This window comes from Thunnus albacares, chromosome 21, assembly GCF_914725855.1.
Source record: "Thunnus albacares chromosome 21, fThuAlb1.1, whole genome shotgun sequence".
NCBI classification, from domain to species: Eukaryota; Metazoa; Chordata; class Actinopteri; order Scombriformes; family Scombridae; genus Thunnus; species Thunnus albacares.
The window spans coordinates 21,371,576-21,399,232 of NC_058126.1; the positions used below are offsets into that span (position 1 = coordinate 21,371,576).

General features: G+C 39.9%; 1 protein-coding gene and 4 non-coding genes across 12 annotated transcripts in view; 2 read left to right on the forward strand and 3 right to left on the reverse strand.

The window, feature by feature from the left end:
- Positions 1-27,657, forward strand: part of LOC122972572 (partitioning defective 3 homolog) — a 356,531-nt gene that overhangs the window by 23,475 nt on the left and 305,399 nt on the right. For all 8 annotated transcript variants that reach the window (XM_044339771.1, XM_044339764.1, XM_044339768.1 and 5 more), the window contains exon 2: positions 23,053-23,154. In XM_044339771.1, the coding sequence (XP_044195706.1) occupies positions 23,053-23,154 (102 nt within the window). The remainder of the gene's footprint in view (positions 1-23,052; positions 23,155-27,657) is intronic.
- Positions 1,858-1,929, reverse strand: trnaw-cca. Its single transcript has one exon. It is a non-coding gene; the product is annotated as a tRNA-Trp (tRNA).
- Positions 10,209-10,280, forward strand: trnaw-cca. Its single transcript has one exon. It is a non-coding gene; the product is annotated as a tRNA-Trp (tRNA).
- trnaw-cca lies at positions 17,538-17,609 on the reverse strand. The gene has a single exon. It is a non-coding gene; the product is annotated as a tRNA-Trp (tRNA).
- trnaw-cca lies at positions 26,091-26,162 on the reverse strand. Its single transcript has one exon. It is a non-coding gene; the product is annotated as a tRNA-Trp (tRNA).

The window sequence follows — 27,657 nt, forward strand, 5'->3', positions numbered from 1 at the left end:
TGTGACACTGTGGTTGTGCAAATGAGCGGTAAATTCAGCTCCTCTGATTTGGGTGGCCAACATAGAGATTTTGCTGGGAGAATTTCACTGATGAATATGTAAAGTTGTGGATTTATCTTTGCAGAGTAATTTCCTGCCCAGACATTTTTTCTGGTCACAGAACATGTTTAGGGATGATTAGTCTTTGCTTGGGCCTTGAAATGGGGTCATTGGGTACAGACTAAGGAAATGTGGCTGAAAGACATGGGAACTATTTAAATGTGAAATCAGAGTCAGTCACAGTGAGTTTGTATGTTTGTCTTGACCACTATGTGTGGTCAGAATTCATTAAAACCCAATATTGACTTTTTGAATTTAGGTTCCAGCTTGCGTTTCACACTCTGGATACAGTATCTCCATCACCTTTGGACCAATCTCAACCACTTATTTCAGTATTTAAAAACGTCGCTACGACGAAGCATGCAGGACAGTCATATTCTGTCTCATAACAACAATGAGTAGTGAAAGTTATCTTGTTCAACATGTACTATCATTTTCTTCCCTCAATACTTAAGGCTGACTTGAATGTCATGAGGAATCATTGTAGGGTTGCATGTTGCTGCTGGGGTAAGAGTTACAGTACATTGATAACAGATGGGTTTCTGCTCATCTGTTTTATGAGGCTGTGAGGATGCCGAGTTGCCACTGACAGGCCAGATATCTCACACCCTGTGATTAGGGATCAGTAATGCCCAAGGAAAGGAGACAGCCTGCAAATAGCATCTGCTTCCTGCAAACAGATCCTTACATCTTCCAAAGCGTCTGGTCTAAAAGATGGCGACCAGAAATGATAGCTGCTGATTTGCAGCCTTTGGGTGAAGGAATGAAAATACACCTACTGCATTAGATTAAAATTGATTGCACACTGGAGGGATTGTTTTTTTGTATTGCCAGGATAGAGGAAAAGTGCTATTTCTAACTTGTAAAATGTTTATGATAGATAAGCTACCATGACATTGAATCAGTGTGTTTGTTTTTTGTGCATCATTTTGTACAAAGTGCCTCTAAAATTCTTGGAAAAAATACTGGATATTGTAGTTAAACATTTAGAACTTGACTGTAAGCATTAACAGGTTTTTTTCTCCATCAATATTGATTGTAGTTGAAACCTTTTTTCACTTATAAGTAACATTCAAGATTGCCCTAAAATCTATAATTAAAGCAGTGGGGTATATGTGTTCATTTCTGCCCACCCACTCAAACCAGCTTCCTCTGATGATCAGTGTGCTGGAGGTTTACTTTGTTTTTACATCCCTGCTATTGAAGGAAGTGACTGGTACTGCAGGAGCCCAGGAGATTTTCTTTGCAGGAGTCTGACTGGCAGTAGGTGTTGGATATCTTAGATCACATTACACCACAGAGCCCGCTGACTGGTTTACCTCTGACAGGAGAAGACCTCTGAGGTGTTTGTGCGCGCATCCACTTGTGTACTGATGAATTTGAATACATCTACAAAGCAAGGCTATGTAAACATCCTCCACCAGACACACCTCTTCGCAGTGTGTTGCCCACAGCGTTCTCAAGAAAAACTGCAACTTGCCCCTTCAGTTCGCTGTTGATCCAGGGCTAAGTCTAGGTCTTCCTTTTATATTCATTATTTGCCAAAACCAAACAGAATCTGCTTTCTTAAGCTCAATTTTGCAGTCAAGGAGCACATGAGCTTCCACTACATATTGATCCTTACGACAGTCAGATTGGCAAACAATCCTCTGAGGAGCTGGGTTTAGCAATACTACATAATCCCTGTGTAATCATCAGCTTAGTTTCAGAAACTAGTCTTCAGATGTAAAGCAATGAGTTGTCTCGGTTGAATTCCCTTGACCTTGACGTGATTTGAACACGCAACCTTCTGATCTGGAGTCAGACGCGCTACCGTTGCGCTACAAGGTCTTGTTTAGGCCTTGTTTTTGGCAGTCTGTCTGTGTTTGTTAAAATAGCACGAAAATCACGTTGTTTATCCTTTAGATTCAAAACAAGTCCTCCAAAAAGGAGGTGTCTGGTTTCTGCATTGGCCAGGAATCGATTGAAAAATACCCTGCTTTGGTTTGCATCTGGCAGCACATTTTAAGTTTGAGGTAAACACATAGCCCCACCCAGTGCTGTTTACAGTAGGTCTGCACCTCTTCATCTTCATGAAAAGAATGCATGACTCTGCCATCATTTCCACTTTTACTCTTAGCCACCACCACCCTGAGACTCATATGGACCCATGCCATTTTCCCTCTCCAGAAGCTGTACTCTTGCACTCCGCCTTCAACCCTGGTGGTCCTAAAGAGAGATTGATGGGGCTCTCCTCCATCACTCACTGACTTTAATGAGAGCAGGCTCAGTGAAAGCACTGGGCGGAGGGGGAGGCGGGGTGATGGAACAGCGAGGGGGTTAAAGGGAGTCAAACAGATACATTGCCACTTGTCTTATCACCTTGCATCTCAGACTGAACCACAGCAAAATTGGTACGCTGACTGTCTGTCCAGCTCAGTCAGTGGCGCACCTGTTGCATTTGTTCATTGCTGTTGAAATGTGGGTTGGACTGAAGTATGTTTGTGCAGCACAATAAAAGTAAAATTCATGTACATGTTCTTCACACTGGTAGTTCTGAGCTGGTTTGACTCTGTGGGTTATTTTCAGCTTAGTGGTACACTGTCTTCATGCGCAGGCAAGGAGAATGAGATGTATGGCAGTTTCTTTACGTTACGATCTTGTTTCAAGCATCAGCAGGGCCTGAAATTACCTATAGTGAATGTGTGTGTGTGCATGTATGTATTCACGTGCGTGAAAATTCCTATTCTCCCCAGCGTAATTGTGTCCCTAATTCACTCATCAATAAACACTGAGCTCATTAGATTTAACCTTGCAGCACAGCCTCTGGTGCTTTCTCTCAACATCTTTTTATTCTCTCTCAACTTCCCTCTTCTCTCTTCACCTCTCCCTTGTTGTCTTCTATTCCCACCCTTTTTTCTTTTGTCCTCCTTTTCTACCGTTCCCACTGACATGTTATTACTGATATGTTATTTTTTCTTCCTCTGTCTCTTTTTTTCCTCCTCCTTCTCCAACTCGCTCTGTGGCTATCACCCTTATTTCCTTGTATACTTTCAAGTGTGTTTTTTCTTGCTGCTCACAATGAAAAAGTCTATCTATTTAGAGGTGATCTCAAGCACAGTCTTGCAAGATCCTTTTAACCCTTTGATGCACAAGCTATGCAAACCCCTTCTAAATATATTCATTTCCCGTGTTATTTTATGCATTGCTGAGTGTTTCTTTGCTATATCTTTTGAAATTAATTTATTTCATCATTTAATTTTCCAAGTATTCATTAAATATCTTGTTTTTGCTTAACATAAATAATTTATTTTCATTTTTCCTTTCTTACTTTATGAACAAAATTAGTTTTTGTATTATTACATCAAGTTATCCATGATCCATGTATGCAAATGTAATTTTAAAAAAATAGACTGTACATACTGTAATGATATATTTTTTTAAATAATTATTTTAGCAGTGATTTAGACCAAACAATAATACATTTAATATTCAAAATATATCTATTTGTCACTTTGTCACATATAACATACACATATCAACCATAACCAGTAACACTGATATTGAACTGTAGTGTATCTGTAGTGTAACTGTAGTCAACTGTGGTGAATGTGACTGAATAAAAGAAAATAAAACTGATGAAAAAAAATCACACGAGTAGAGCGCAAATTGCCATCTCAATGCTTATATGCCTCACAAATGACAATTACATGTTGGTGCTCCCTGCACACAGGCCTGGTGTACTGGGAACACCAGCTGCTGACTATTCTGTCTTTGGCAGCTGGGCAGATCTTGCACCTCTTCCTCTTCACTCGGTCCTCCTGTCTAATGTCCTCCTGTGGCTGAGTGGTGGCTGCGTTTTGTTTTTTTATCCTACATCTTCCCATTGCCTCTGTAATATGCTTTTGGAGGTGGGGTGTGCCCTCCATGAGCCTCCTCATATGTGGCATGACAAACTCTTTGCCCAGCTCCTTGATGAATAGCCAGCGTGCATTGGTCACACCACCCATGTAATCAGGGTGTTGTGCAGTGAAGTTGGTGTAGGCATTGAGGGTGGCAACATCCAGCACATCGTACCAAAGCACCATGGGCCACCTCCATGATGATCAGGAACATGATCAGGGCATGGTGTGAGTGTGGGAAACAGCACAAATGTAGTCATTTCTGAGACTGCAGAGGGAGAGGCTGAGAAGGAGCAGTATGCAAGGAGAAGGATTTGAGGTTTGCTCTAATAATGTTAACTAATAATAACATAATAACATAGCTAATAATGTTTTGAGAAGAAATAAGTAAACATTTTGCTATGATGGATGTCCTTGCATGTTAAATATGAAAAATAATGTGTAAAATAAGACTTATGTGCATCAGATGTGTAAAAGCAGCCGTGTTGAGTTGTGAAATGTGTGGCAGGTGAATAGTTGTCTGCAGTAAATATGTTCCTAAGTGCAAACATTTCCAAATATCAGAAGTTCCTATCAGATTCCACATATGGCCCATTTTTGACCCAAAAGTGTAAAATAGATGTAGAAATACAAAAACTATTTTTGTTCATAAAGTAAGGAAATAAAGAAAGGAAACATTTAAATTTGTAGTAATCAAAAACAAGACATCTACTGAATACCTGGAATATTAAATGATAAAGTACATTTATTTCAAAGATACAACAAAGAAACACTCAGCCATGCATGACATTACGTAGGGAATGAATACTGGTCATTTTTGACTCATGTTGCGCATTAGAAATGTAGTGATACAAAAATTATTTTTATTCAAAAAGTAAGAAAGGAAAAATGAGAATAAGGATTTGTGATGATCAAAAACAAGTTAATTGAGGAATACCTGGAATACTGAATGATGAAATTAATTTGTTGCAAAGAAATAGAAAATAAAAACTCAGTCAGGTCACTTTTGACCCATGTTGTGTATCAAAGGGTTAAGATGTTCATACCCACCAATTCTCACTCACTTTCTGATGATACATTCACATTTAATGTTGAGGGCACATCAGACGCATTTTGAAAGATGTTAAGAGATAAAAGCAAAGAGCATGACGGCGGATCATGTTGAAACATGAGAATAAAGTGGTGCGCTACATTCCGAGGTTTTGATGGTTACATGGTTGGTCCATTAACAGAAAGGAGAAAGTGGGAGAGAGCAGTAGTAGTAGTAGTAGTGAAAGTAAGAGGAACAGTGGCATAACAGTTGCAGCCTGGAGACACGACATACTCAATATTGTTCACTGTTTCACTTCTGAAACTTTCCAGCTGGTGCTCCTGTAGAGAGATAATTAAACCCATGCCAACACACCATGTCTGTGCTTTACCATACATGCAAAACCCCCTTCTTAGTGCATGTCTTGAATGGCTTCTCTTCTCCTCTGCCTCTCTTTTCAAAGGCACTTTATTAGTTGTGGGTGGGTACCCTGAAAGTTAAATATAATCTTATTATGTTTGGAAGACTCAGTTGCCATTAGAAGGGCAATGTGGGAAGATAGAAACACACGGAAGACTCATCCTTTTTTGAGGTTAGGGGTTTACCTCTTTTTGACACTTTACACAATTTTGGACAGAGGGAAAGTTTTTTTTTGTTTTTAATCCAGCTAGATTGATGGTGGCTGGAATTATAAGGTTCTCTAAAACCCAGTGTTTTCCTGGATGATAAACAGATTTGGACACAATGATTTATGGGTTTATTTTCAGTAGGTCTAGAGAGGAGATTTGACTCATGGTGATGACAATTTAAGTGTGTTACTGTTGTATTAGTGTTCAAAGTCATCTGCAGAGTCTCACTGTAGGTGACAAGGCCTGTTCGAACCCTTGCTGGCATACATGGATGCAGATGCATGTGCTGACAAATGGATACATGTGCAGCTGCATTCATATGCACCAAGATTTGCCTATAAATGAAAGGACAAATGTACAGTTCGTCTTGCATGGTGAAGACATACAGTATATCCAGATTTTTGCCTGTGAGGCATCACTGTCTCTCAGCTATGAATAATCTCGGACTGCAAAGATATGACTTTAAGAAAACTTCAGGATTTCACCACAGTCTTCCAGCATTTAGTCACAGTGCAGGAAGTCTGTTTCAGTGACACTAAGAAGAACTGGGCTGCACTAACAGACTGCCGTGTGTGTGAGCAGGCGTCTCCGTCAGCTTTTGGATTTGAATGCAACTTACGCTGCCAAGCTTCAAGACAGTGAGCAGAAAAACAGCCGGATGGCTATGTGGCTTTATGCATTCTGTGCTGTGTGTGCTCTTGGAGTTGACACTAGGGACACATTAAGATACAGAAGCTAATTGCATTCATCTGGAATAGAAAAAAAAAGCTAATCTCACATTAATGACAATTTCTCATGAGTCTAGGAAAAGATGTCATAACCCTGAGATAATTATCCTGTAATTCCTTATGATCTCAATAAATCTGAGCAGACTATATGATGTGTGCTTGTCAAGTTGCATTTCTTAGCATCTCAAACCGAGGCTGAAGTAAAACTGGATTGAATTCAGTAGCTGTGTCACATTGGCCCTGTGTGTCAAGGACACATCATCTCCACTTAAGATTTATTAAGTTCCTTATGTCAGAATTATGACACGTTTTCATGGATGGCACAAATCCAGTCTGTCCAACCACCACCTGTTAACTATTTTCTGAATATGAATCTGATTTTTAATCAATAATGAATATCTATAGAACTCCTCGCTGTCCCAGTGAAGCTGCTGAGGAGAGGACTGTAGTTATACTGGGCATCATCAAGATGCAAACAGAGTATAGGGTAACGCACAGAAGCACTTCAAAGGAGTACTTGTTCTCAGCAAAGCTTTGTCTGGATTAATGAAAGATTAAAAAGCATTGCTTAATGTTTGCAAAGTAAATGGAAGCCTATTCATTATCATACCACAGTAGTCCGCACTATAGGAGAACAGTGAATAGTTTTGCCATGGTAATGATTTAAGCTGTGTGATGTACTTTACATAATAACAACACGAGCAAAATAAACACAATCATGCACAAGTGATAAATGGCACCTTTGCTTAAACAGACAAAACAGAGCATTAGGTAGATTATTAGCCAGGAAGATATCATAAATTGAGGTGCTGATGGATGAGTATTCCATCAGCACACACATCATAGAAATGATATGAGACACCTCTAAAACCAGAGATGAAGTTATGTTGGGAAAGAATGAGACCAGCCGGTTGTTCAGTTTGATTCAGATGAGGCTCTCTCCAGATAGAAGAAATAAGCCCAGTCATGTTAAAACCCTGGAGTGGAGCTTTGATCTGTGGAGGCATTGCTCCACTGCACTGACCTCAACATGATTTGAGAATATAGTCTTTTGATCTTGAGTCAGATATGCTACCACTGCATCACAAAATCTTTGTAACACATCATAGCTCAGTTTTCTTTTGAATTTATTGGCTAAAGTTGTCATTCTTACATAAAATTGTACACGAGAGCAGAGTTTGCGTGATTAACTCTGCCAGTGACGTTTTCATCCATCTTCCTGTGTGTTTGTTTGATTGTGAGACATCTAGAGAAATATAGAGAAATACAGGATGACGCATTTTGATTACATTTTAATGTCCAGCCTGATCTTAGAGTTCCACCTTCCTGGTTGCTTTGGGTGTAAGTGTTTGTGTGCTGGAAGGCAGCTCTGACTTTGCTTACTTTCTAGTTGGCTGCTTAACAGCATTGTATTTACATGCTGTTTGTTAGAAAATCAAGCCCAGAAGTCAAGCTATAAACAAAGTATTTACAGAGTTAAAAGTTTATCAGTGGTGATTAAAGTATGTGCTCTCCAGAGAGCCAGCAGTTTTTATGTATTTCACTAAATTAAATGTAGTGCACCATTGGTTTTGTGCGCTGAAGGTTATTTACAGGATAGTGAGACAGTTTTTTGTTGTTAAACTTTTTCACCTGAATCTCAGATAGCTTTGAATCATCCTCCTCGTGCTGTTTAAAACACAACACAATCTGCGAGTAACCCAACTGTAAAATCAGATATTCTCCTGTTGTGTTGCAAATATTATAGTTGCATTGCAGTTACTCTCTTTTTTCCTCTTTCACAGTTTACTCTGTCGATCTGAACCACTAAACACATCCTTTGTCCTTGATCCCTTTTTCTTTCTCTCTGTCTCACTTCCACTCTTCACTGTGCCCCTCCTTTCCTGCTTTCCTCTCTCACCTCACTTACACCAACCAACATGCAGGTTTCCCACTGATGTTGCCTCTCTTCAGCCTCAAGTACTTTATCCTATGTGTTGCCTGTTTCCTGTTCAGGGTCAATGAGCATTTCCACAGCTCCAGAGCAAACTCCTCCATCACTCAATGGAGGAGGTGGATTGCGGATATGAGACTAAACATAGCTAGTCTGGGTTATCTGAACTCCAAACCTGTTTTAGCACCTCTTCACTATGCACAAGTGTTAAGTGTGACATGTGTCACTGTACTATACTGGACTGATTCTCTGATTCTCTCTATGATGCTTTTGCTTGCTTTCCTTTATTGACTAGACAGGTTTGACTGCTTTGACTGTCTGAGTAAGAGGTCATGCTTGTCTGTGATGTGGAGCACCAGGCTCAGCTGATGCAGAAGACTTCTCATATTACATAATCTGGTCTGCTAAGAGGAAAACAAATGGAAATCAGCCAAGTGAAGAGGGCCACTGCATGTTACTGTTCAGTGCTGTATATGCAGTGCCTTTGTAACACCGTCTGAGGGTGTGAAGCACTGATCTATGATGAATTAATTATCATGAAGAATCAGATTGACTTGGTGAGGCAGTATTTATGCATCCTGGGACAACAGTTTAATTTGTGTGGATGTTTTAATTTTCACTGTTTCTTTACCTAAGTGGTTTACTGCGGCTGATCATTCTCTCATCATTCCTCCTTTGCAATATTGTCCTTAGCAAAACCGCAGCCTTCTCCAAGTGCCCTGCATATTTCCTCTTCCAGCAGTCATGCAAACACAAACACTGATCCAGATCCTCTAGAGACTGATCACTGTAAATAGAGCTGTTACTTCCAGGCTTATATAGGAATATGAGCGTCCCCACATGCACGGTGCTTCTTCCTCCACTTTACTTTGTCAGTTCTTGTCCAAACAATCACTTATTATCACCAGCTAATGGACGTTGTTAGAGAGCAGAGCTAAGTTTGAAGATCGGTGAGACATAAACACAGTGCACAAGGAAAAACAGGGCCCATCTCATTCCAAATACAGACACACATCTGGACTTTATTTCTCCTTTTCCTTGTCTTTATAGACAGCTTTCTTTCCCTTTGTTTACATCTCATATATTTTTGAGACCATCACTTTACTGTAACTCTGTGGCTCGGAGTTTTAGACGTCAGTGTTTGTGGATTTTGGATGTTTGCCCCACTGTTCCTTTGGAAAGTGGCTTTCATCAACTCTCTTTCTCTCTGCCTCTTCACTGTGTCTGTCTCTGTGTGTTTTTTTTTCTTGGCAAAGATTCAAAAGTTTGGAAGTTCCTGTCACAACTTGTAAAATACAGTGTATTGTGTTAAAATATCTCAAATTGGAACATGTTTCCATTGCACACCTCAAAGCCAGTTATCATAAAATCAATTTAATTCACAACATGATATCTACCACCGGTGCGACATGATCTCAGTTGATGTTTTTTAGATGATTAACATTAACACATCATTTTGACAACACATAGACAGTTAAGAGGTGAATGGCTATATGTGGATTGAAACTCAATGTCTCTACACTTACACACCTTTATCCCCACTGCAAGATTTATTTTTTAGTATTTCACATTTTCCTTTTTGATATACAGTATCAAATGTGTCATTCTGACTTTATTACTTATTCTAAATATACTTTTACAATTTAGTTTCTATATTCTTTACTAAACAGTTTTATATATAGTGCCAAGAAGCAAGAGAATTTCAGTTTGTCTTGAGTGAGAGAAATAAATTCCAGCTGTGGTATTCATTGCACATAACATTTTCACAGCACAAGTGCAGTTACCTGACTAGATCTTCCTGTCTCTCACAAAGATGACAATAACATTTTTCTAATTTTGGATATAGACTTCAAATGGGTGGAGACTTGAGTGCAGGTTGGAGATGGAAATTGTGAACTGCAGGGATATGACCTTGTGGCGCAACGGTAGCGCGTCTGACTCCAGATCAGAAGGTTGCGTGTTCAAATCACGTCAGGGTCAATGCCTTCAAGCCCTCAAGTGCTCACAGCGAAGGAATGCAAGTGCAGGAATGTCAAAATACAGCAGCTACTGTAAGTTTTTCCTGGATAGGTATTTGCTCATGGCGTACAGGCTGCTCTTCCGTGCAGTTTATCTGTGTGTGTGTGTGTGTTTGTGTTTTCTGTAGTGGATCTGCAAACTGTCTTTCAACCTCCTCCAGCTTTACACTAGTATCTTCTACCTTAAATGGCATAACGAGCTGCATAACTTGACTGAGTTGACTTAATAAATTAATTATAGTGTCTTACAAACTAAAATGTAAATGTAGGCTATCCATTCTCTTCACAAAATGCTATATTTATTTTAAATACTCTCAATATATCACCAATGTACTGTAATTATACGTGTTTCTATATTTAGTTTGTGAGAAATGGGGCAATGGGTGGACTCTGTGGCTTGGTTGTGATGGATCAAATTTCCAGGGACTTATTTTTCTTTTTTTTCCAGAAACCTAGTCTACTACTGCTGGTCAGTATCAGGGTTTGATTGTTTGGTTTGGAAATACATTTCTTAGGCGGTGTTTGAATCATGTCTGGAGTCATACCATGCTGGAGGCAGACAGTGGGCACATGAAGGAGATGGATTAAATTAGCCTTCATTGTAGGATGTAGGGGTTGTGTGTGGAGCTATTAGAGAACTTTTTACTGGCCACATGAGATAATTTTGTGCTCAGCAGTTGCGGCGCAGATGTGGCGAGGATGGTGCACTGTCTCAACACCCATATCTAATTATCACTGTGTCTAAATTGTCTAAAGCAATGACATTGAATTTCTGTTTTCCCTTGCAAATGCAGATTATATCAGTCAGGTAAACATCCTCTCTCCTCATATTTTACATTCCAAAACATGACACCCAGCACCCCGTCCTGTGTGCTCAGCATCCACAGATGAGATGACAGTCTGAGCTGCCTGCCACCTGTTAAACTCGTGTGCATTTCCTGACTGACTGAAGTTAACCCTGTTTCCATAGCTGCTGATGTGGATCGGAGTTGTAGCTTTACCATTTGTTAACACGAGCTTTGACATTATCTTTCTATTTAAACAGCACACAGTAAGTAGCACATAATGATGTTTGTTCTACATTTAGATCTCACCTCCTCCTCCTCCTCCACATACACACAAACATAAACACAAACCTTAGAAAACACTCTGTGACCACACTGTGTTCCACATCTGCAGTCGGTGAAAGAGCCGTGTGTGTCGTGACATCTCCACTGCGGGTTGTCTGTTCTTGGTGATTCACTATGTGCACTGTGTTTCTCTTGGCTCTTTCAGAGGTCCCATCTGGCAAGCATAACCTCTGTGCTTATGAAATAATAAACAAAAGTGTGCCGAAATTTTGCTGACTGCTGCCTCTATAAGTAGACAAAGAGAAATGCTCAACCAGTTTTACTGAACCAGCAGGCTTTAACGTGCAGGGACTACGCGTTCAGACTGTCGGTGCCGTTTGCAGGATTTTGTAGCTGATGTTGGACACTGATCAAGTATAAACTGTTGTCTTTGCTTTGCAGGTTAAAAATTACAGGGATTTATTTCTGCTGCTCAGTTATTGTTGTGATTGTTGGTGTGGTTCTTTTATATATGTGAATGTTTTAATAGCAATACCTTCAAAGTAGCATATCCAAAATGATAAAATTAGTTAATTGTTCTCTTATTCCTGTCTTTATTTAATTTTTGTTATACTAGATTGTAGTATGTTGGCACCAACATGTCTGCAGTTGTCATTGTTTTTAATAAATTATGACTAAACCTTGTAAGGATACAAAGTAAAAGATGCACTAGCAATGAATAATGGATAATATAAAGGGCATAATGTAAAGAGATGGTGACAGACATTTAAAGAAAGTTGTCAATCTACATATGATTTTACTGTAATGCTCACCATAGAATTCAGATATTTCACATATAATTCAGTTATTTGGTGCAGATATCACATCTGCACCAAATCTGACTGTTCCTGTGTCCAGTCCAAGGCTGAGCAGATGGGACGTCTCCCTCAGGGGTCTCAGACTAAAATGTCCTTTCAGTAACATGACACTCTCACCCTCTGCTCCTGCTGTCAGTAGATTTTTACTGATAAACATTGGATAGAGTCGTTGTCAAACTCTCTAGGATATTTTCCTTTTGGTTTCTTCTGACCACAGGATCAACTACAGGACAGTGTCCCTTTAGCAATAGAATTCTGTGTCTTGCTCATGACCACCTCAGGGAGCAACTTAGCCAGAATAATGCTGCTTTTATCAGCAGCTTGCTGCCTGATAGTGCTAACCACCAAGCTTTAAAAGCTTGTATGCATTATCCAGATGGATCACAATTTACTATATACACCAATAATGTATCATAGCATGTTATACGAGCCAGAATGTCTTACAGTTTATTTCATTTTCATTAGCTTTATGATAGCAAATACATTCATGCTTGCAATTGCATATACAATTAAACTATTTTCTCTTTAGTGCAGCCCAGTTGCCAAATCATGCATGTTAATTTGCACGTTCTATATTCCCAGAAGTTTTTGATGCTCAAGACAGGAAATGTGTGCAAGGTGTGTGTGTGTTTGTGTGTGTGTGTGTGTGTGTGTGTTTGTAAAGCCATCCTGCTGTTGCTAATGACCACTTGTCTCAGATGGGATGAGACTGGCTAGCTGCCCAAACAAGCTACCTATCCTGGCACTCCAGACAGATTGCTAATAAACATGCTAATAAAATGTGACTTTGGGATGCAAGCCAACATGCTAACTGTTAGCTAACACAGACTGTGAGCCGTCAACAGTTCATTGTCCAGTCCACATGTAGAGTTAGGGTTTCTTTTTTCTACTGACTCAATAAAAGGTTCATTTTAATGTCAATTATGCATAACTACAGTAACCTACATTTTGTTCATTTATTAGGTAATGCATCTAAATAGCTTCTACTCACTCATGACTTCCCCACGGTGGTTATTTCTATCGTGTATAACACATTTGCGTTTAATAATTCACTAATTGATGTTACCTCTTAGACTATCTGACAAACAGCAGCCTTGTAATAACTGGCATATCCTGTCTGAAGGTTTACTCTTTGATTGGCTTAATGATGTATCATTATGAAACTACTCAATGAGAGCCTCATGTGATAATGTCTGTTTTAATTTGTTAGTGAGACCTTCATCACAGCAGCAGTTCCAGCTCATGCTGAGCCATGAGGCAGCATGTCTGGCCTGTGCGTACACACACACACACACACATGCACACACACACTCCAACCTGTTTTTTTTTTTATCCAGACCAGATGCTTAGCTTTCCACGTTGTACTTATCACGAGGGTTGATATGTGCAGTTGTAGTCCTGGAGAAACAGGGTTTAGAGACTACAAATCCCTTACTCAAGCAGATCACACAGCAACAGTGACGATTGCAGAGGTTTATCCAAGCACGCAACTTATCCCAAAATTCAGAAAGCTTCATTTGTGTGTGTCTTTAACTTATAGTGACAGTGGGATGTTGTTCTGGCTCCATAGCTCCTGTATGAGACTCTGGGGAATTGACAGTCTAGCTCTGGCTCAGTATGTGTAGGTGTGGCAGATATTTGGAGGGTCTCCATGTCAAGAGGCTGCAGGATTTGGCTCGGTGTTTGACAGGCTGGCCTGTATTACCAGCTTGATCCCTCGCTAACCACTCTGGCACCAATACTGTCACTCTGTTATAGTACACAGCATGGGGAGATGTTAACTGTTGGCCAACATACATACATATATACCTCTTCTAGCCTTTCATATGTGCTTGCACTTAAAATATCTTACAGAGATATTAATCTAGTGTTGACACCTTTAAACTTCTGTCTCTCAGTGCAAGTGAAAGTTTCTGCCAGTGTTGTGGGGGAAGTTTGATTATTTGCATTTAAAAATAGGTGGTGGAAGAATGATTCATTAATGAACTTGGTTCTCTTGGGGTTTAAATGACAGATATTGAGCTACTAACCCACATGATGTACTCGCAACTTAATAGTGGAATGAATTGAGTGACTAATCATAAAGTATGTTGTTTGGGAAATTGACAATGAGTGAATGAGTGAGGAAGTTTGAGATTTTTTGTGCTTGTAGCTGGCCCATTTTTAAGTGCAGCCAGCCAATATTGTAGACAGTGCCAAGACAGGCTGTTAACAGCTGTCCGGAATACTCACTACTTTGCATTTTCAAGTTGTACAAAACTGTACAGAGCACAGTGCCACCATGGACACTGAACTGATAGGAAGTTACAGTATAACTCACTGTGCTTTATAGTATCATTCTAATAAATGGTAGATATGCAAACTGATTAATCCTAAGAGAAAAGCAGACAGACATATAGATAATTTTGAATTGTAATTTTTTGTGTTGCTTGGTGGAGTAGTCTGCCTTATTCTGCCACACTATTTCTACGATAGATAGTCCTGAAAAACAGTCTTCATTGGAATAATTCGATGTGGAAAACTAACTGAACTAACTACTGTGTGTAAGTAAAGTATCACCAAAAAGCGTGCTGGGTGTCCTCTCTGTTTATGTGTCTGTGGGCACATACAGTACACTCGTCTTTCTGTCTCTCTCAGGGTGGAGTTATGCATTTTTCCCCAGAAACAATGTTGTAAAGTTGGATACATATTTGGTTGCTGCCCAATTACAGTGTCTGCAGTTTCTTAAAATGTAAAAATCTGTTCAGTTTAATTACTATAAGACATGAAAGTTCTTCATGGCCATTAAATGTGGCTTTTGAGTCTCCAGTACATGTTTCTTTGTATCATGCTGTATATTATGGGTTTGCTCCTATGGATAATGACATGCAGTAGGCCTCCAGTGTGTGGAGTACAGCTGTATGTGTGTAGTGAGGTGTCATATTTCTTTCAGTGTTGTACTCTGCAGGCTGTGGTCGCTCTGGGCAGGCAGGGCATCAATAATGCAGAGACCCTGGAGGTGACTTTGTCTCAGAGGAATACCAGTGCAAGACTTCCCCCAGTATACTAGTTCTTAAGCCCATTACTATCAAACCATGCACACATAGACAGTCACATACATACAGTGTTGTTCGAACACAGTTTGGGACTTGAAGACACAAATCATCCTTAAAGGGAAGTGCAATCTTCCAATATGAAGTGAAAGTTATGCCTCAAGGGACTTTCAGTGTATCCTAGTTAGCTAAAACAAACCTGGTGAACTAAACTGAACTGGAAAATCAACTACTGTCTCCCACAAGAGTTTGTCTCACCTCAAATGAATCATGTCAACAAAACAACTTGTCTGTTGGGTCAATTAAGGATAATGAAGGCTTTCATAAACAACTAGTATTTAGCTCTTTATGAATTGGCAGTGTCAGCTCTACAGGGACATTTTGACTAGATGACATAGTGACCATGCCAGAATTCCACACTCCATGTTTGTTTTTATAAGATGATATTTCATCAATCTATTAAGAATGACACAAAACTGCAGTCATTCTCTTAGGATTTTGGTAAATCTATAGGGAATCTTAGCCGTGTAATGATAATGAGTGTTATTTGAGGATTTTATTTGTCTTTCATTAAAGCACATTCTTCCACTACTGTTGCTTTTGAGGTGTGTGTATGTGTGTGTGCGTATAGCATACACACACCTACTTCTCAGACCTGATTACATACAAAATAAGCCACTTATATTAGTTATTTTGTCTATGAAAAAAAACTGCTCAATGATGCTTTGATAACTCTTGACTGAAGATGCAGCAACTCACCCTCAAAAAAACTTAACACATAAACCTACAGTTTTTGTGTTTGACTCATGAGTAAGAACATGTAAGCTATGTTACATGACACCCTGCAGTAGCAGCAATAGTAGCCTGCTACTGTCCTATATCCTCTATTTTGCATTTGTTTAACTTTCTCCTGATAGCAACAGTGAACCTTTTGGAAATGATAAGGAGCTAGGGAGGTGTGTGTGTGTGGTCTAGCTGTGTGCGTATGTGTGTGTGTGTGTGTGCTTGTGCATGTGCGTGTATGTGTGTGAGAGAGACAGAAAAGGCTCGTTTGCGACACTAGTGTTTATGACTCACAGGGGAGAACATATACTCCATAAATCACAGCAGTATTGTGTCGCAGAGCACAAACGCTGAAAGTGGGAGGTTGAGAGGTTGAAGTACTGGGTTGAACTGGTGATTCACAAGGAGGTCTGTATTTCCAGAGGTCAGAGGTCACAGCCTAATGGTAGTTTCTAACCTCTTTGCTCACACAGTGAAAGTCTGGCGATTCCACAGTTCTCTCTAAATGACTTTTTGAGATTTTAGTGAGATTTTGGTTGTTGAATTACTCTCTTTTTTTTGTCAGTCTTGTGAAAGAAGAAAATTGGGTGAAATTCAGCTAAGTTGAATTGACTTGAAGCTGTCCATACTAAAGATCACATAAGGGACCTTCTACTTTTCATTTTTGAGATATTTGATCTCCTTAATCTTTTTTTAGGCTCAGTATATGTCAATAGGAAGATTAGAGTGGATGATGTCGTTATAGAGTTTGCTGATGTGAGACTACTGGGCACACATATTTTCTTCTGTGAAGTTTGCCCTTTTCTAAGTTTGAGACATATAATCAGTTTAAATAAGAGCCTTCTTTTGTGAAAAGGGTGAGCAGCAGCCATGACCAAACCTTGAACCCTGACCAGCCGTTACTAGATGTTAATCTAAGCTGAATCACATAGGGTGATCAAGGGACTACATGGAATTAGATTTGACAAAAGTCTGATTTGAGAGATAATTAATTATCTAGAAAACTCAGTTTCTATAGATGATGACGTCCTTTCAGCATGCAGTGCTGATTGATTTACACTTCAACCGTGTCTTTAACACATTAAGTAGATATAATGAGCACAGTATTGTTCTACTTTGTGACTAGTCGTTTGTCAGCTGCTTGCATGCTTATCACATCTCTCCTACCTTTTCAGTTTACAGAACAGTGCTTGTTGATGCCATCTTTAGATGATAAGACACAGGGTCACATTTCACATGTCCCGTAAACTATTGCCGCTTGTGGTTTGTGAAAGCGCATCATCCTGCTTGTTCTCTGTCTTCACAGGATCATCTACAAATGCTTAACATTCCATGGTGCTAACTAGAAACCCACAATTGTGACTGGCATCTCTCTGTTGCCCTCATTAATTTGTGTGTCATACAAAGGTATTTCACTTTCCTTGAACTGGTAGTGAATGCATGGCTGTAATGAGGTGTGTCAGACTTTGAAAAGCTTTGACCCCGACGTGATTTGAACACGCAACCTTCTGATCTGGAGTCAGACGCGCTACCGTTGCGCCACGAGGTCCTGCTATAGCCCTGGACATTTGAGAAGCCCATGTAGCCACTGACATTCCTCCTGTGGGAATAGCAACACTTGCTGGAGCTAAAGAAGCAATCATAAAACACACACAGGCACATGTTCTCTCTCTTACACACACTTTCTCCCACACTCCTCTCTCTCCTAATTTCCTCCAGGGCACTGGTCTTTGTGTGGTCTTTGACAGGAACAGGCAACCCACTCTGGTACAAAGAGACAGATAATAGGGTGAAGAGAGCTATTGTCTGGGCTTATGTCGCAAGTGTGTGTGTGTGTGTGTGTGTGTGTGTGTGTGTGTGACACAGAGAACAACCACCTCTCTGTTTCCCCTCACCTTCTACAGTGGATCAGATAAGCGGATACCTGATCAGACCGTGGTGGCGGTATGTCACTCACTCAGTGTATGAATGAATGACTAACGCTCACGAGTGACTAAACAGGTCACTGGAGTAGGAGCTAAATGACCTGCAGACAATACACACCGACACACCTCGTATATCTGCTCATATCCGCGTCGCTTAATACAAAAGTCTTTTTACCTGCAGATCTGCTTCATGTCAACATAGCAGGCATTACTCTGTGGCTGAATGTTCAGCCACCAAGTCACTGATATGTTCAGTGTTGGACAGTTTGACGCACATGTAACCACATCTCCTATTTACATACTCCTCATGATACATAATCAGCAAGTCTGGCTCATTTTGCACTACTGCTGCTGCATTTGCTAGACTCACTCACTCATTAAAGTGAAACCAAGCATACATTCATGTGCTGTTGCATTTGGCAACACTACATGAGGACAATTGAAGCTACTCCTCTTACATTTGTACTTTGCTGTGAAATGTATCTTTCTCTTCATGGGCTCTTGACTCTAGTGACAGTAATTAAAATACTTTTTTCAGTATATATTTGTAATATGATGACATTAATATGACAATGATCTTAAAGATAGTGATGCTTGGTTATAGAGTTCTTGAGTACTTGCAGCTTGTTGCTGTACCAGTCAAGTGTTATATTTGATGTTTTAGTGTGTTTGCTGGTATCTCATGGTTTCATGGTGAGAGTCATATCAGGAGTGGTATGGCTGACCATTTAAATTTTTTGTACTTGACCTGAGAATGTTGCTTCAAGCTCTGCATTAGGCTGAAAAGTTACATTTCACATGACGCTGATACAACTTAAGAGTGTTGATTATTATTTTTTTCCAACACAGGTTACACTGGTTTCTGCAAGTTTTCCATCATCCTTCTTCCTGTTGTGCAGTAAGGGGCACATATGTGTTGTTCTCATGTTTCACTCTGCTTCGATTGTCTATGAGAGCTGTTCTTGACAACTCTTTTTGTCAAATATGTTTTGTTCCTGTGGATTTTGTCTCAAAAAAACCAGGCGATATATGAGACTTGGTTGTACTTGAGCAATAGTAAAGACATGCTGTGTGGATCTGATGTTGGCTTCGTTCCTCAGCACATAAAGTTTCCACTCTAAAGATAATTGTAAGACTGAAACAGTTTTAATGACATAATTTGTCACAATCAAAGATTAATTTCCTGTTTGTTTCAACTTCACAACACTTAAACTTAACTTTATCATACTAATCCTATTTGGGAAATTTTCTTTCCACTTAGTTCTCTGGTCAAAGACCTTTCAGCAGGACAGAGGTTCTCTGTTTAGGCGTGTCAGTGTATCCACTAGACAGCCCACCTCCCTGTGAAACAGATTCTAGTTTTTGTAAAGGTGTGTCGACACTATACACAGAAAAAGAAGGAATGTAGCTGTAGATGTATGCAGATATAATCAGGAAAGTACTGTGTAAGAGCCGATCTTGTGTAATGTGTTGATTTAGTAGCAGAGATGATGGTAACAAAGTGAGCTGAGGTTGACTGCTGAGTGTGCTAACACTTTATCAACTCCACTGCTGTCCTCCCTACTCTCTGTTACTGTACACTAAAGTAATACAAATGACTCCATCACAATGCAGTCATTGTGGGAAAGTCTGCTCCTCCTCTGTTTCTCTACAGTCCATCTGTACTGGTGTCCATACTATTGTTCAACATCTGATTAATCCCATATGGGTTCAAATGTGAAAGATATAAATGTTCACTCGCTAATGTGTACTTAAGTTTGCCCCTGAACTTGTGCTATTCTCTACAAAAAATGCAAACATGGACTCTCCTCATATTTAAAGGCATTGTTTTTAATATCACTGCGAATCAATCATGTCTTTGTTCAGGAAAATTCTTAAGAAACGATGAGTTGCACAGGAAGTAAATGGGATTACCACATGTCAGTGGGATGAGAACTATGTTTTGAGCGTGAATACATCATTAGAAGACATACTCAATGTAGTATATCCTCATTAGTAGCGCAGGTCTACATGTCTCTGGAGAGAAAGGTTGAATGATACTAAGAAATAGGCTAAACTAAATTTGACCTTTGGGGTTTTGTGATCTGATTGGCTAACATGAACAGCTGTGTCTTAGGAGGTCTTTACTAATGCTGACAAGTATCCACCAGGGGGGAAAAAAAGTTTATTCATGTGTGGCAGTTAAGACCTTGGTATTTACACCAAAGCATTCAGAGATGACCTCCCAAAACACAAAACTCATTCCAGTCACTGATGAATTCTCCACTAATGCTCCTGTAATGAGGAGTCTTTGAACTGAGAAATCTTGCTGCTTTTGGCTTGTTGGAGGAAAAGCCACACTGATGTAAAGCTCCTACATCACTTTGACCAAGTCAAATCTAAACAGCATTTGTCAAACTCAGATGTTCTTCCCCCATCCCGAGTGTGTTTCTGGGATTACGTTTTGTGGCTGAGCTCCTCTCAGAATCATATTTGTTCCTTATAATCCATCTGAGGAACAAGCCTAGCCTGGATCAGGACCAAACATGCCCAGACACAGAGTGTGTCAACATTTGAACATTAAGATTTTTTCTTCCTATTTAAAGCTGAGGGTCAGTTGGTGGTTTGTAATGACTTCCAGAGATGGGGAATTTTTGCACTCTGTCTTCTTCTGGGTTTTCAACATGTTTTGTAGTGGTATTGAAATATGGTTTTAGCAGTATTTCATTTTTTCTGTCAGGTTGGAGCGCATTAAAGCAAGTTCTCCTAGTCAAACAACACTACATTAAATTTTACTGTGGATCAACACATGAGAGAATTCATATTAAACTGCATGCACATTAACTCTGTATCTTTCTGTAATTACTACAACATACATTGTTCTTTCATTAGCCATTACAAAAATGGCAACTATAGCTTTGCTTCCAAATTCTTGTCTTGTCTTCTGGAAACATACCTGATAAACTCACCATAGTTTCCCTCCTAATAACCTCAGAAGGAAGGAAAATACCACACAATCATTCCCTTCATGATTTGGACCATTTTGCCTGGTGAACCGCAATGAAGTTCAGTACAACAGAGCCGTGCATGAAGGCATTTAACCACAGACCCGAAGACAGCTCAGTTTGGAGGAGACAGTATAGAAGAACAGAGACAGAGGGAGGGAAACAGAGTGAGAACAGAATACAGACAAAAGAGTGAGGAGATTCTTTCCTGACACGGTGAAGCAGGAAGGACAGTCATTGAGCTGAGCGCTTTCTCTTTACCCTCTTGTCTGGCTTGGCCATCATGCTTCAGTGCTCCTAGGCTATGAGCTGGGCAAAGCCAGACCCAGGGAGGGAGGAAGAAAGGAAGAGGGAAAATGGAGAGAATGAGAGGCCTTCATTCATTTAAAAATGTTATGGTTGAATATCAAACATGCATGGAATCTCAGACAGCATTCTGTTTATTTAAAGTGTTCACAAAATGTACAGCATGAAGCTGCTATTTAATACAGTGTCCTTTACAGACCATACTGTAATAGCCCAACTGATAATAGAATTTTTTTTTACATTAACATATGCATAAACATTTCTGATGTCTACCTTCATTTTTTCCTTTTTGTGATCAGGATATGTACTGAGTAACTCATTTTACTGTTGATAAATAAAATTGTCATGATTCTCTGATGGACAAAACAGTGACATTATACAGCGCCACTACATGTTCTTGTCACATATCGGCAGACATGTACACTGAAAAAGCAATACCAGCCACTAAATCGACCCAGAAATTTATCAGTGTGGCTCCACAAACATTACTGACACATTACAGAAGTATGTCTGGCCTATGAACATGTTGGTGCAATATTCTGTAGAGCAGTATCTTGTGTGTTATTATGTCTTTGTATGACATATAGACATGTCATTATTCCTTTCGATGTAACTGAGCTTCACCAGACACCATTGTCTGTGTTGTGTTGGGTAGAGGTGGCATGTGTCTGAGCTACCGTTTGTCATTGTTTTGAGCATATCACTCAAGAACTGGCAAAGTTTCACAGTAAAAATGACATGACAAATACTATGACATGAAAATATATAAAAGATCAACAAGTTATTTTAGCACAATGGCGAGCTAGCTTGTTTGCCAAATGTTTCACATTACATGACCAATTTACTAAAATGCATCATATCCACTTGTTACACTTTCTAGTAACATTTCATTAAGTGACAACACTACATATCTCTCATGAAGTGGTAAAGTTGCACATCTACCAGCAACATTTACCTACTTAGAGAGGATGCTCGTGAGCCAATAAACCAACACTACTGGATACATGACAAGTGGAATAACACACTATACAGACCATCTCACAATTATACATTGAAGCTTCTCAAACTATTGATATGAACTGCATAACTCAGCACTTAAATCCATGTACCACACTATATTCTATACACTCTGCATTGCAGTATTAAAATTGTGGAGTCTGTGATCATTATGTGGCAACAACTATTATTAACATTCATTATTTTGTTATATTTTTGGGAAAGCTGTTTTTTATTTTTCCTCTAAAAGTTCACACTGTGTTGATCATAATATTTGGTATGATATTACAGTTTTCTGAAAGCATACTGACTTTATCTGGGACTATATCTGCACTACTTTACATATTGCATCTGAATGCACTATGTATGCATGGACAATATTCATATTTTGATGCAAAAACTACAGTATTTTTTTGAACTGAACAAGGGAGGGTGGATGTGTGTCGAAACCTCACCATTAGAATAGTGTTTCACATTCATTTCCTTTTCTAATTCCATATGAAGAAAGGTTTGAGCCATATACTTATTCTGCAGGCTATCCAGCAGGGGATTAAAATATTTCATAACTGCTATCATGATGTCAATCTATAACCTTGGCAAAGCCTCTGTGTGCCAGCTGAGTGGATCATTATGGTGATTAGATCAGCTGATTCATAAGGGCACGGGCTGCTTATTCCTTTGGCCTGGCAATGCGACATAATTATATAAATCCTAAATCTATATGGCGCAAATAAAGCTGATCTCATTACAGAGCTAATGCTCTCTCTTTCTTTTTTTCCAGGACCCCAGCTACTGGGTTCAGGTGCACAGGTTGGAACATGGAGATGGAGGCATACTGGACCTGGATGATGTGTTGTGTGACGTGGCGGATGACAAAGACAGGGTGAGTCAGAGTGTGTGTGAGATTAAGAGAAAGAGTGTGTTTGCATAGTGTTATTTATTCATAACTGTCTTTTCATGCTCACCTCATTTCCATTCAGTTTTTCCTCCTGCAAAAACAGCTTCAATAGCTGCTGAACTCTGAAACCTGAAGCTTTGGCAGTACAACAGAGAGTTTCACTGACATGTGCTTATGATTACCCCTGTCTGCTTTTACTGTCATATCATTACCTAAAACATTACAAAACAGTAAACTACTGCACACCGCCATGTTCTCTATTTAATTATTTCAACCTGTTGGCAGTTCTCCATGGCTTTCATATCTGTGGATGGTTGAATGACGTATTTATGTTGTGTTACATTCAAGGTTGCACTGTGTGTGTGTGTGTGTGTGTGTGTGTGCACGTGTGTGTGTGTGTGTATTCCTACATTAGCCTGTATAAGAGTGTGTGTGGGCAAAAATATATGTGAGAGGCAGCATGATATCACACTTCCAGCTGCACCCACCAGACCAGCTGTAAATGATTACCCACAATCCCACTGCACCCTTCTCATGGGAATAGTGCTGACTACACCTGAGTCACTAGCTGTTTGACTTTAATGCTGGGCCAGTTAGTGAGCTGTAATCCGCTTTGTGTATTTGTAAGAAAGAAATGGGTTAAACGATTTTTACTAGTGTTTGAAGTTTGCTGCTAAAAGTTGCTCCGCAGTCAGTAAATACAAGATTGCTCGCTTGAAATAATAAAGAACATCAACAGCATTTAAATGTTATTTATCAATAGGCCATTATACAGACAACTCAAACCTTTTTTTGTTACAATGATGACTGTCTTTACTATGGCAGGATACACTGCGGTGATGATTAAGATGATTTATCTGGTGTTCAAAGATAACTACGCTTAAAGCTGTGATTATGTGTTCATGTCAATGATGATGAAACATGCGGGTTTGAATCGGAAGTGTTATTTTTGATTCCTATCTGTTAGCAGTTTTCTCAGGATATCCAATGTCTGTGAACCACTGCTATCTTGTGAAATCGACACAGTATCTCTCTCCAGAGCACTGTGTGCGCTGCCTGTCTTGCTGTTTTATGTTGAATAGTACATTTCCCACACCTGAAATATGCTTAAAGCAGTGCGGTGAGCTGTAAACTGATTTGAACAGTTGATCTGTCTGAAAAAATGAAGATACGGTTTTTGGTTTTGTGTACACATTAGGATGTGAATGACAGACTGTGTATGAGAGGAAGGAAAAATGTGAGTGCATGTGCATTTGCGCACCTTGTAATGACTATGTGGGTGCCATGGTTACGCATCAGGTGGGATCAGTGGTGAGAGCAGCTGTTTTGCACCTGCTGTCTGACACCCTCTCCTCTCCTCTCCTCTCCCCTCCTCTCCTCTCCCCTCCTCTCCTCTCCTCTCCTCTCCTCTCCTCTCCTCTCCTCTCCTCTCCTCTCCTCTCCTCTCCCCTCCTCTCCTCTCCTCTCCTCTCCTCTCCTCTCCTCTCCCCTCTTCTCCTCTCCTCTCCTCTCCTCTCCCCTCTCCTCCTCTCCTCTCCTCTCCTCTCCTCTCCTCTCCTCTCCCCTCCCCTCCCTTCCCCTCTCCTCCTCTCCTCTCCTCTCCTCTCCTCTCCTCTCCTCTCCTCTCCTCTCCTCTCCTCTCCCCTCCCCTCCCTTCCCCTCCCCTCCTTTTCCCTCCTCTCCTCTCCTCCCCTCCCCTCCCTTCCTCTCCTCTCCTCTCTTCTCCTCTTCTCTCCTCTCCTCCCTCCTCTTCTCTTCTCCTCTCATCCATCCCCTGTAGTCATTGACAGCTAATACAAAAAGAAAAAAATAAAGGAAGGAAAGAAGAAACAATTATGTATCTGTCAGATATAGCAAAACAATGTACTTGGCACATTCAATGTGTATGTTCTGATATTTGCTCTGATCCTGTGAAGACCTGCTCCCCCTGGTGGTCATATGGACTCATTACAGTCTAACTCACAACACAATGATATATTTCATTAGCATTGCAAAATGTTAACGTTTTGTTTATACCAGTTTACAAGCAAAATAACAGCCGATTTGTCTTATTTCAAACCAGCACATTATGGGATGACTGGAGTGTACATGTCTGTAACCCTCAACAATATTTGTCTGCTTAAAAACTAAACACAACAGACATACTGTAGTACTAGACTGTTGACAGTCTGTAAATGACATGCAGTAGAGCGCACTGCTCAGCTGAATGTGGGCTGGGACAACAGACTTTACACCAGTGGAACAGCCCTGTGCCTGTCTGTGTTGCTGTGTGTGTGTGTCTGGGTACACACAGGATTTTATCTCCTGTGTGGATGTTTGCTTCTTTGTGTGTGTGTATATAGTTGTAGTAGTTGATCCAGTCTGTCCAGTTCCCTGCATCAGCTACTGCCTGTGTCCCTGTTTTACTGTAATCTAAATAGGCGGGAACACAGTTCACCAGACCTGTTAATTTTAACCCGTTAATGACATCACAGCACTTATTCTTATGGATGTGCTGCTCTAACAGGTTTCCTTTGCTGCGTAGGCTGTGCTGGGCTTGATAGATTGACCAATTAATATTGGTCTACTGCTCTTGGTGATACTATAATATAAACAGAAATATATTGTGTTCTCCCTGAAAACCACATTCTGAATCTCTGTGGTATTGAAGTTTAAATATAAGTTATTGTAACAGAAATAATTCATTCACTGATAATCAGCTGAAAGCTTTAGTTTTTAAGCGAGTTCAGTCATTTCTGATGAGAAGAAGCATTGCTGCTGTATCGATTTTTTTGCAGTGAAAATTCCCTTATCTGCTAGTAAGTCAATGATATTTGCTATTATGTTGTAGTGGAGCAGCTGATGGCCAGAAGTAATGTCACCATGTTTCATGGGATAAATCAGCAGAGTGAATGCAGTTCTTTCACTACCTCAAAATTCATTGACCCCGACGTGATTTGAACACGCAACCTTCTGATCTGGAGTCAGACGCGCTACCGTTGCGCCACGAGGTCTCACACCTGAGCTTTATCTCTGACCTTAGTTGACATTAGTTCTACATTCCAACTGTTTTTAGCTTCCTGTGCTCCCTCCTGCCAGCTCAATTAAAAAAGCAGTATGCCATATGTGTTCAGTTCAGATGGGGCTACTAGACAGAGCTCAGGCACCCTGACATACACGCACATCTACACACTTAGACCACAAGGTACATCATGTTGTTTTTGCTTTAAAAGGAAAATAATTAAAATTTCATAGGTAAAACTTGTCAGGTTGTTACTTCCCCTCTGAATACCCCTCAAATGTACCAGTTAGGTAAGTAGGTAGTGTGTTTAACACTAACAGAGAATGTAATATTAAGGCTGAGTTTGGAAGCAATTGTAACAATTACTTCCAAGGCTGCACACACACACACACACACACACACACACACACACACACACACACACACACAAACACACACATACACACAGTTTGTAGACTGGTATTGATGCTGATGAACCATTATTTCAGACCACTCTAAGTCAAAGTGTAATCTGAAAGTGAAATTATATAAACCCAATAGCAAACTGTACCTCTTGTTTTCAAAGGTATCATTCCTGGACTCAAAGCTAAGTAAAATACTTGTTATTAAGAAGAGTTATTAATCTTGCAATGCAATAATCAACACTAATGTCTCAAAAGGATTAAACTAATCGCCAATCTTGAAGCCAATATGAAGTGATTTATAAAAACTGGAAGCAAAATGCAGCTCAGCAGACTCGGCAATCACCATGGAAGACAATAAAATTGACATGAGAGACCTCTATTGTGGATTTCATATCAGAGTTTTATACAGAGCATACATATTCATTATTTTACTGGTCTCTTCCTTGTAGAGTACTCTATCTCATATTTACTCAGTATTTGTCTTTAAAATCATCAGATTCAATATAATGACCAGTTAATTTGTTGATTAAAAACCTAACAAAAAATAGTACAAATTGCTTTCTATTCTCTTTTTTCCCTTTTACCTTTTCTGCAATGATTTCTGTCAGTAAGATTCCTAAAATAGATCGGTGTTCTGTCACATTTAAGTGTACAGGAATGCTTTAACATCCACTGTGGATGGGCAGAAGGGAGTTCATGTAGAAAGTACTGCTGTCACCTTGCAGGTTTCGGCCCCTCTGCCGTTGGGAGCACGTGCCCTGCAAAGCCGTTTGAATCTGAGGTGTGTACGTGTGTTTGGTATGTGAGATGTCTGGCTCAGGTTCAGCAGTTAGATTACCATGCTGTGATTCATATGCCGGCACAGAGCTACATGCTGGAGCCTGTTGGTCTCTACAGATCTGCACAATGATGATCCAACTTCTGTTTCACATGCAAGAGGAATATGAGCGTGTATTTCTACAGCTGCCAGTGTAAATGTACTGCAACTGTAGAAGTCACGGGTTAGTTTTGGTTTTGTGTTGCACAAATCACCCTGCTGAAGTTTGGTTCCAGTGTTACTTGGAGCTTCGTGTCTATTTACTT